Genomic DNA, 10,466 nt, shown 5'->3' with positions numbered 1-10,466 from the left:
TGTCCGGGCCCAACATTAATAAAGTTATATTGTTATTCTCTCCGTCCCATATTAGATGAGAATCTTACTAAATTTATTTTTTTTCATATTATTTGAGCACTTATTAAATTAGGATAGAATTAATTAATTCTTTTCCATTTTACCCCTACAATTAATATGACCATTCCTATATTGTATGTGTATTTTTTGTAACTCATTTCAATGTGCATTGATATAAAGAAAGGGCAAAATGGTGAAGTCTTCCAATGTATTAATGATTTCTTAATCACCGTGTAAAGTTGGAAGTGCCCATCTAATATGGGACGGAGGGAGTATAGTTTATGTATTGTTATAAAAATAGTAAAGATTGTTATAATATATTTTGCTCATAAGCAAGCTAATATAGAAACTTATTTGTGATCTGTCTTTTTAATTTCAATTTTAAATAGCAAATAAATGTAGCGATAAGATTGAGGGTAGAAATGAAGCATATCTTTCTAAATTTAAGTTAAAATAAACAGAATAGAAGTAACATTAGGGTTATCGATAGGACGATGCATTCGATTATTTTTAAAAAAATTATATCATTCAAATTTTCGGCTATTTTATAATGTATAACCAAAATTAAAATTTTAAAATCATCCCAATCCTAATATATGTGACACAAGCAGTACAAAAATTAGTCTTTTTTTTGTTCTCTTGTAGATATTTTAAGTTATTATTTATTGTAAATTATAGTACTTTTTATTAAAGTTTTTAATAACACATGTTACTTTTTATGTTTGAGAGTTAAACCAACTTTTTTTTATATGTCTTATATAATAATTTATATGTGTTTTGTCCTTTTCCATTTTGAAAAACCAATACTCTCTCCATTTTATTTTATATGTCATTTCTTTTTATAAATATATTGGTTATTCCCTCTTCTTATTGGAACACATGTTGACTTGTGGTGAATACTTATTCCCTCTTCTTATATAGTAAAATATCCTAAATGTTTAATCTCATTAATACGTCTACTTCAATCCATTAGTCAAATAATGTGATGGCACGTGTCAACATTAGAAACAGTAAATCAGTAATTATGTATAGTAGCTCACCCTAGCTACCTATTAATTTCTTTGTTCGCCCCACCAACTGAACCACTTTTGAAAAAGAAAAAAAAACTGTGCGCAATTCATTTTCTTAACCGTTCCACCCATTCTTAAATTCCATTAACTCTCAAGTTTCATCTATACATATTCCATCTCTAATAATAATGAAGAATCATCATTGCATTTCAATACTCTTAATTTTACAGATTCAAATTTTTTTGCATCAATATTGCATTTGAATTTGGTACACATACATACATATTGAAGTACTAATCACATTGCTTAAGAATGAATTAACCATGGGAAGAAATTGTGGAAATGAAGCAAAATGGGAATTGGCATCAGAGATTTGTGATCTGTCTAAAGGTGTTCCTTGTTGTTCTCATCGATCTCTGTGTACTACAGATTCCGCATTCATAGACTGGTATCTTCTTCTTGACGTACGCCTCTTTATTCATATATTATCTTTCTGTTTTCTGTATTTGGGTGAGTTTAATTTGATTGTTGTGATTTACTTGTGAGTTGATCGATCAGGTGGATGAGGGTGTTGGAGTAGATGTGATTAAGCAGCGATATCGTAAACTAGGTACTAATTTGTATTTTCAAACTCTGTTTTTCTTATAATTTGATTTGGTTTTGATTGTAGCATTGCAGCTTCATCCTGATAAGAACAAACATCCCAAAGCTCACATTGCATTCAAGTTGCTTTCCCAGGTACCTAGGGCCTAGCCATATATATCAAAATTTGGTACTCCCTCTGTCCCAATTTATGAGACATTTTTCAAATTTCAAGATTCAAACAAGTCTTTTCATTATGATTGATGTTAGGGAGAAGTTGATTCACTAACTTTAAAGAATTATTTTTGAGACCGTCAATACTAAATTGTAGATTGGATAAGTACAATCAATCCACTATACGTGCAGGATGCAAAAAGCAAAAAAGTTATGCTTGCATTTCAAGGTCTTCCTATAAAACTTACCATAACTTGCATTTCAAGGTTCCAAGTACATAATAGTAGTTAGTTATACATGAATTTGAAGTGGAAAACAAGACTAATGAATAGTCCTTGTTTCCTTATCTATGCTTCTGAATAATTAGTTATCATTACCCATTTTTTATTTATTACCAAAAGCTCTCATCTTGTTTTGGTACAGGCATATGTTTGCCTGACGGATGAAGCAAGCAGAGAGGCTTTTGAAACAGACAGAAGAAACCACACATGCCCAAAGTGCTCCATAAAATCAACTGAAAAAACACCTAGACATACAAATGTTGCACAAGTAGCCAAAACATTTCCTCCTCCACGCAAGGCACGGACAGTTTCCAGAAGCATTTCACGGCGTGTTAAAGAACTTAAAGCCAGATTTACTGAAGAAGTTTCAGTAATAAACACCTGCTTGAAAGCGAAGTCTTCACTATCTACTTACTCAATGAACCAACCTCAGACTTTCACAAGAAGAAATGAGACACCGATCTTCAACCCATCAAATTATGAGTTACAAGATTATCCTCATCCTAGCAATTATAGGAAGTTGCTTCATAGATTTCAGGAAAGAAACACTGACAAACATGTTTCTAGCTACCCAGTGTTTGAGCCCAGCTCAGAAAAGGAAGCCTATGTACATAGAACCAGCTCTAAGAATATGTTCTACAACTAACAGTCGTTATGCTTCTATTCTATGATGCACCTTTCAGGTTGTCTAATGACTCATTACTGTCTTTTCCTGGCAGTGTTTGGATCATACCGCACTGAAAAATAAAACTTACAACTAGCAAATGACGTTCCCTTAAAGTTTTCAACTTCTTCATGTCATAGACAAATCAGAGTTCAAATACCTGTAAAAGATGTGTTTTAATGATTAAATAAATGAAGGGCTTTACTGAATATTAGGAAACAAAGCAAGATTTTAACAGGCCAGAAGTGTTGTTCCATATCTTTATATATGGTACAAAAAAGAACTCTTTTGTTGTATCACCTAGTCATTGACTTGATAGAAAACTTCACCATTCGAGTGTGAGGGCATTTTTTCCAGGAACTCGTCCAAAGCATTCCTTGATCTAATAATAACCTTGGGACGCTTCATTCTTAGATTGTTTTAACCAGAAGTTCATCCTCATTGTAGGCTCATTCTGCTTTAGGAGATCATTTGGCTAATTTGAGGATACCATCATCTACCAATGGTTGCACTTCCTTCTTCACAAGCTTGTGTACCATAGCACTTGAAGTTTCCAACAATGCACTAATTACTTTCGCACTGCAAATTGTAAAAGAAGTTAGAAAGAAGTTGTTTCTCTGCAAATTTGATTGGAAGGAGGAAATGTGTTCAACCAACCAACCTGTGGCCTTGAGCCCAAATTGAACATTTTCCTTTCAGCGCTTTTTCATACAAAGTGCAAGCAAAAGAAGGGGAGTCCAAGATCAGTTTTCTGATGGTCCTGCTAGAATGGAAGTGTTCAAAGAGATGTTGTTCATCTGACCCCTCCATTTTAGGATGTGCTGCCAGAGATGCTATAACACCATGTAAGGTTTCCAACTTTCCATCTAAAGTTGGACTAAGGATGCTGTCAGCACCTCCCATGGCAACCTATATCAAACCAAAATGAGTGGAACATCTAGATTTAGCATGTTTAAAGCACTAAAGACAGTCATATTTCCAGATTAAGTACAGAGTGAGTTTGAGATGAAGTGGGTCAACATGTAATGTCACAACCCAAAGTTTATTAACTATGAAGTCTAAAAATAAAATAAAAGGAGGCATAGTTCAGGAAATACATCCAACATTTGTTCAGGACCTAGTGGTACCTAAAGGTTATGATACATTGAAAGTACAACAATTTTATTAATCAAACAGGATAATACCTCATATATGACATCTTTACCGAAGTTTGATCTTAGCAATTCCTCAGCCATCTCACAACATGCATCAATGAGTTTCTGCATTATTGATCAGGAATGGCTTGGTAAAGGAGATAAAGGTGAGTGTGTAAAGGAGGGGAATACAAAATTCATTTTATAAAGGATGTGGCTGAAGGAAAGGATCACAGAAAGTGAAATAGGCAAGGCAGCAAGCTTGATAACTGAGAACAAGAAACAACTCTATAGATATCTGAATGAGAAAATAGAAAACATTGACCTCAGCTAGCCCACTATGGACCAATAATTCTTGCCGCCTTGTAAGAGGATCCTTCTTTCCTCCTTCATTCACTAGTGAACTCTCGGTGACATCAGCATCTTCTTTACCAGCTTCACCAAGCCCTGAAGTTTCTGTTTCATTTACTTCTGATGGGCTCTATCACATTGTAAGATAAAACAATGATTAAATTTAGCTGCACTGCTTACAAGGTACTTTTTTTTATAAGATGATAACTGTAATTTCAAGAAAAGCTTAAAAAGTACCTTGGTGACAAGCGAAGGAACAGATGAACCAAGGGCTGCGAGCTCATCAGGGCTGAAATGGCGCGAGCTATTTGGATGCAGTAATTGCAACAATGGGCGCCTACCATTCTGTGACAACAACCACAATTAAAAAAACACACAGGATACATACACAAAAGTTGATTGGGGGGGGCGGGGGTTTCTACACCAATGAAGGACGGACCTGATCTGAAAGAAGCTCCTTCAGAATTCCTTCAAGCTCACGAATGATGACCTGCAAAGAGGTCAACCTGACCAGCTTTAAAAGTAGAACTCTTTGATAACAGATTAGGAAAAGCAGCTGGAACAAACCTTTGATAGAAGTTTTGTGTCATCGACAATTGAAAGGATGGAGACAAGCACCTGAAAGTTATTGAGAACAGAAGCTGTGAAAATAATAGGAGCATAAAGGTACTAATAAATGAGAGAAGGTGCATGGATGAAGACCGGTAGTATCTGAAAGAAGGCACGATGGATGCAAATAGACCAAAGCATTTAGAAAATGCAAGAAAAGCATGCTTACCAAAGCCCCACATTTATCACGTGCTACCTTTCCAACCTTGTCTTTCATCCCTTTGATGATCTTCTTCCGCTCCTAAAACAGGAAAGTCCAAATGGCATTTGAAATCCGTTCACTAACAGAAAATCCACTAGGACAAGTTTAAGTCATATAAAGAATGCTCAAAAACCTTTGCGCTCCCATGTTTGATGCAGAATATCCCAATCTTGGATCCATCCTTTGTGTGAATCATCCGAACAAGGTCTGGACTTGACAACTGCTGGATTATTTCTGCAGCAGAAGTCTTGGAACAGACTTAAATTTAGAAAGGGATGTTCACAATAAGCCAACTCATTAATACCTCATTAAGGTTTCTGAGGTACCTTATCAGCAATAGTTAAGTACTCCACAAGTGCCCTGTGTATAATTGAGTGGTCCAGTATCCCTTTCTCCATAATAGGCTGAAGTACAGAGGTCATGTGTCGTATAACTGAACCCTTTTGAAGCTGTAGGTTGGATATAACGTCAACTAGCCTGGAAGTATCATAAAATGTGAATGGCAGCTAAATTAGGAAATAAATGCATTCATTAAGTACAAATATGAATACAACGTAAATTATATTTATCGAAAAAGAATCAACATGAACGCATCAGTTTTAACACCAAATTTTGCTATCAATACACATAGTAAGGTGATTAGCAATTTAATGAACAATATCAGATGAAGGAGCAACAGTAAGGCGATATTTAAGAGAAAATGTCAAGCAGAGTAAAACAAAAAAATATCATAAGGATATCCTGTTGAAGAAGAAAAAACATGTCCCAACCTGACATCACAACCTAGAAAACTTTTAAATTGTCTAAAGTACGCATGCAGCATGCTGTCACTAACAGCTAGGAATTACCTTGCTTCCTTCGCTGAGATCAAATCTTTGAACAACTGAAGCTCTGGGGAATACAGCTCCATCAGAAGAGTTTGTTTTTGAGCTGCATTTCCCAACTGATAAGCATGTTCAACAACTGCAATAGTAAAACCAGTGTTTTATTAAGGGAATTACTGGAAAGAAACCTTTCTCCCAAAATTACAGCTGGCAACAGCTAATGAACTGATTTTTAAACAGAAGGGCAGGATCGAGCAAAATAGAACGAAATCTGTGGCAAAAAATTAATCAAAACCAAGTTCACAGCAATAGGACAGGTCATCTTACCAAGTGAACCAACCATATGCCTAAGAAGAGTAGAAACATGCCCATGAAGAGCAGAAATAAATTGTGCCTGCTGCTCTTTGGATGCTGCAAAGCACAAAAGAAAATGTCAAATAAAGGACAAATAAGATTTTTTTTTAGTTAATAAAATTGCTCGGTAAAGTATAATTAGTACCAGTGTTTTCAAAAACGTTTTTGGGGCAAGTCTCGGGGCGGGGCGGGGCATACCAAAAACGCTCCGGGAGGTAAATTAAAGACGTAGATCCATAAGGCGTAAGTTCTAAAATTTGAGGCGTAAGCCTCGAACATAAAAACGTAAGACTTGGGCATAAAAAACGTAGGCCCGGGAGTTTTTAATTTTTATTTAACCTTTTTTGCTTTAAATCATAGTTTTTATTATTAGTGTAATGATATTTCTCAAATAGTAATTATAATACTTTTTTCTTTATTATTGATTATTAATACTTATCTCAAATAAATATAATTTTTTATATATTATAGGTTATTTATAAAAAATATTATTAAAATCATTGAAAGGTTTACTTTTGCTTATTTTATTAGTAATAATACTAAAAAACTGAATATAGATGAGACTACGCCCCGTAGATCCGTGGGACTTACGCCCTATGTCTCGAGGCTTACGCCTCTCCCCGTACTGTATAAAACGCCTCGCCTCACACCCCCACCTTTTAAAACACTGATTAGTACAAAATTACCATTATCAAGCATCTTTGTCACCAGATGAACTGCATAGGTATTGGTAGCAAGAGTGATAAAATGAGGTCGAATCTCCACAAACACAGCATTCCTTTCATCTTGTGTACAATGTTTCACACAAGTCTATTAATAACAAAAAAAAGAGTTAGCAAAAGAATTGGCAAAACCATTAGGAGCATCATAAATCCTTGTCATTATCAAGAAGAAGAGGGAGGATAGAACCTGAAGAACACGAGAAGAAACATGGGAGCTTGCTATTTCAGGGATCTTCCCTTTCATTTTCTTCAAAGCATCACTCACCAATCTGCATCAATGGATAAAAAGAATAAACGACGTTATAAAGACCAAGTAACAAATAAATTACAATCTTCCAGCAAGATTCAGAATCAACTCAAATGTTTGAAGTTGTATGACAGCACACCTCGATCTTTCTTCTTTCGCAATATTTCGAGTTCTCATCTTCTCCCATAGTGATGCTAGCTCCTATTATAAGACCAGTGGATGAATGACAAAGTGAGCATATCTAGATAACACAAACAGTTTTGCAAAAACAAACAATCAACTAGCAGAGTATTCATGAAGTCATTTAAGGTGGAGGCACCATAGTGATAAACATTTAACCTCTACACAAACATACAATGCTAAGCTGAAATATCAAAGCTGAGGTCTTACAATCCCAAATCCAAAGAAAAGTGCAAAATTTTTAACTGTAATATCAAGAAATATTTCAATTCAAATGTTAAACACAGATCAAATCCAGTTTCCCACCTAGTCTTTTTGTAAATTCAAGATATCCTTGCATTTCCGATAAATGGGTCAATGTGTCGATTTCACTAGGACAATAGAGATGGAATAAAACATATTTAAGAAAAACAACAAAAAATGAAAAGAAGTACAATTGAGCATGCTGTCTTTCAGCATAGCGATTGGAAAAGAAAAAATAGATTGAGAACATTTTCAGGAGCACTATAAAAAGCAACTAAAAGCTTTAGAAAAATGCAGTACTTGCTCCAATGTGTAATGCTTCTTCCTCTTCTTCTTCCTTGCTTCAGCTAACTCCTGCAGTAAAACCCCATTACCAATATATCAAGCAAAAGAAGATTTAGCAGCTAAAAATTATAACTTTTTCAACAGAACTATGGGCGACATCACCAAAAACTTAAACAAGCAAAAAAACAATTTCGGAACTGAAATTTCAACCTTTTAACCATTTGAATTCCCCCTACACCAAAATTTTGGACAGAAATATTGGCATACCTTTGCCTGTATACGACGCTCTCGCTTGGATTCAACTGGGACATGAGGCTTGGGTTGTTGCTTCTTATCTCCCAGCTGCTTTGTCGATTTATGGGGTTTCTTCAGAACCTTGTCCGTTGATGATTTCAGTTTCTTCGGAGCTGATTTACCTCCGGCTGCTGGTGCATGCTTTCGCTTTTTGGAATCGTCTGGTTTTGCCGCCATTGTTGTCAAGTGTTGAGTTCTGCGTATTGGGGTTTTGCAAGGGTTTATAGTTTGTGGCGCTTTTGCAGACTCGTCTTGAACCCTAAAACTTAGAAGCTTTTAAAAATATGTTTTCTTCAAGTTAGCCTTTTTATTTTATGGCATTTTTTTAGTATTTGTTAGGGTGTATATAGTATATTAAATTAGTAATTATACATTAGTTATGCTTATGCTTAGATTATTTTTAATAATATATTTTTGAATTTTGATGGACAATTATATCTTTAATCATATTAATACATGCATTAAAATTCCTTGCATAAATTTTCATGTATTAGTTATTCGTACATAAATATTTAATATGGAAAATGGCCAAAAATATCGTTCAACTATTTGAAATAGATTAAGTAGGCGTTTGGTCATGCGATATCATATCATATGAAATCATGAGATGAAATCAACGTTTGGACATGCGATTTCACGCTGATTTCATATCATGAGATGGAATTCCATATTCTCCAAAAATCATGATTTGGAATTTTTCAAATACAAAAATTGATCCACAAGTTTATATTTTGTTAAAACAACCTCATATTTATATCTAATAGCCATTTATTTCATATGTAAATAAAATTTATAATCATATCATAACTTTTTAAAATTTATAATTATCACCAACATAAAATTTATTATTATTTTAAATCAATTCTTACTTTATCATTTATATTCATTATTTTTTATCAAATTTATTTTTCAACCAAATTTCTTACTACTACTTTAATGTTAGAGGAACGAATAACGAAACTTTACGACATAATAAAAAAATAGTTTTTTCATCTACATTGAGTGAACAAGACTGACCGCAATGGCTTTATAATAATTTATTATGCGATTTTACAAAATTTTATTTATTTTGTAAGATTGAATAAATAGTTGGGACTATTTTAATAATTTTACAACTTATGAAATTTTGTGTTTATGAAAAAATATACAACACAAAAACTTCAAATCGAATGTTCAAACGAACTTCAATTTCATCTTATGATTTCATATTTATGATTACATACCATGATTTCATATCGCATGGCTAACGGGCCCTAAATATACCCTTAAACTATTTTTGGGCTTTACAGTATCCTTCATTTCTTACCATTGGACCACCATTGGACCAGACTTACCCTTCTGTTTAACGGAAGAGTTATATGGTATCTCATATGTGTATTAACATGCCACATAGATCTCCACATGTGCACGCCCACCCCACCACCTCCACATAGACGTTTTAATAGCCCTGATTTCACCCTTTATCCACATTCATCCTTTTCTTTATAAAGACTCAAAGAAGCTTCCTTTCACCGGCCCTAATTTCACCCTTTTCCCTCATTTCATCTCTTTCTCCATTAAAAGACCTAAGAAACTTTCATTCACTATAGAGATTTCAAAATTTCCGAGACCCAAAGTAAATTGTAAATTAATTTGAGGTTTGGATATTTATATACAAACTTTTATTGATTAAATTAGCAGTAAGTATTTCTGTAAATTATTACATAAACTTGATGATTGAATTTGTACACTATATGTAGGTCACTTCATGTGGATATTGAGAGTGGCAAGACAAACATCAACTCTCACCAAACGTCGTAACTGTCATAATGAACCTAAAAGATAAATTGAATATCATGAAGGTTGAAAAAAATAAATTGAAAAAGATTGTCGATGCAATGGAAGAGGCTGAAAGGGACAACCTGAAAATGATAATTGAAGAAACGAAATTTATTTCAGCCAAGATGCTAGAAAAGTTATGCTTTTAGAGAAGAAAATCAAAAAGTTGAAAACTATCATTTTCATTTCATATTCATTATGTTTGTTGTAAGGATCATAAAGTGAATATATGTTCTTTATGAAGTGAATGCTTAGGACTCAATGTATGTCCAAAAAGTTGCAAGATTCACCCTTCTGTCTATCTTTTTTTTAAGAAACTCACACCACCAACAAAAAAAATGTATCAAGTCGAATGAATATATGTACACATGGTTCAGTGTATAGAGTCCAGACGGATCAAAATTCGATTTTTGGGTTGGTAGAACGGTGGTGTTCTGAGACTAACACTTTTTGT

The 10,466-nt window shown here is 34.0% G+C and overlaps 2 protein-coding genes across 2 annotated transcripts; one reads left to right on the top strand and one right to left on the bottom strand.

The window, feature by feature from the left end:
- Positions 1 to 1,187: 1,187 nt before the first annotated feature.
- Positions 1,188 to 2,765, top strand: LOC102599725 (curved DNA-binding protein). Its single transcript, XM_006354232.2, has 4 exons — positions 1,188 to 1,513; positions 1,608 to 1,659; positions 1,720 to 1,787; positions 2,229 to 2,765. Exons 1-4 carry the CDS (start codon positions 1,373 to 1,375, stop codon positions 2,730 to 2,732), a joined length of 765 nt encoding a protein of 254 aa, XP_006354294.1. The 5' UTR covers positions 1,188 to 1,372; the 3' UTR covers positions 2,733 to 2,765.
- A 96-nt stretch (positions 2,766 to 2,861) lies between these two features.
- Positions 2,862 to 8,509, bottom strand: LOC102600058 (pumilio homolog 24). Its single transcript, XM_006354233.2, has 17 exons — positions 8,168 to 8,509; positions 7,916 to 7,969; positions 7,332 to 7,393; positions 7,133 to 7,214; positions 6,910 to 7,033; positions 6,197 to 6,280; positions 5,894 to 6,008; positions 5,372 to 5,522; positions 5,179 to 5,292; positions 5,013 to 5,084; positions 4,802 to 4,852; positions 4,674 to 4,724; positions 4,472 to 4,579; positions 4,209 to 4,364; positions 3,935 to 4,009; positions 3,412 to 3,659; positions 2,862 to 3,329 (listed from the first exon to the last, which is right to left on the bottom strand). Exons 1-17 carry the CDS (start codon positions 8,369 to 8,371, stop codon positions 3,218 to 3,220), a joined length of 1,863 nt encoding a protein of 620 aa, XP_006354295.1. The 5' UTR covers positions 8,372 to 8,509; the 3' UTR covers positions 2,862 to 3,217.
- Between the last annotated feature and the right edge of the window lie 1,957 nt (positions 8,510 to 10,466).

The sequence above is a fragment of the Solanum tuberosum genome, unplaced genomic scaffold (genome assembly GCF_000226075.1).
Source record: "Solanum tuberosum cultivar DM 1-3 516 R44 unplaced genomic scaffold, SolTub_3.0 scf00171, whole genome shotgun sequence".
Classification (NCBI taxonomy): Eukaryota; Viridiplantae; Streptophyta; class Magnoliopsida; order Solanales; family Solanaceae; genus Solanum; species Solanum tuberosum.
Note: the sequence above shows the minus strand (reverse complement) of the source record. Positions and strands in the feature narration are given on the sequence as shown.

Coding starts and splice junctions, on each gene's coding strand:
- LOC102599725 (XM_006354232.2), top strand. CDS start 1,373: ATGGGAAGAAATTGTGGAAATGAAGCAAAATGGGAATTGGCATCAGAG. Junction 1,660..1,719: donor GCAGCGATATCGTAAACTAG/GTACTAATTTGT, acceptor TTTTGATTGTAG/CATTGCAGCTTCATCCTGAT. Junction 1,788..2,228: donor CATTCAAGTTGCTTTCCCAG/GTACCTAGGGCC, acceptor GTTTTGGTACAG/GCATATGTTTGCCTGACGGA.
- LOC102600058 (XM_006354233.2), bottom strand. CDS start 8,371: ATGGCGGCAAAACCAGACGATTCCAAAAAGCGAAAGCATGCACCAGCA. Junction 7,394..7,915: donor AGCATTACACATTGGAGCAA/GTACTGCATTTT, acceptor GTCTTATAATAG/GAGCTAGCATCACTATGGGA. Junction 3,330..3,411: donor ATTTGGGCTCAAGGCCACAG/GTTGGTTGGTTG, acceptor TACAATTTGCAG/TGCGAAAGTAATTAGTGCAT.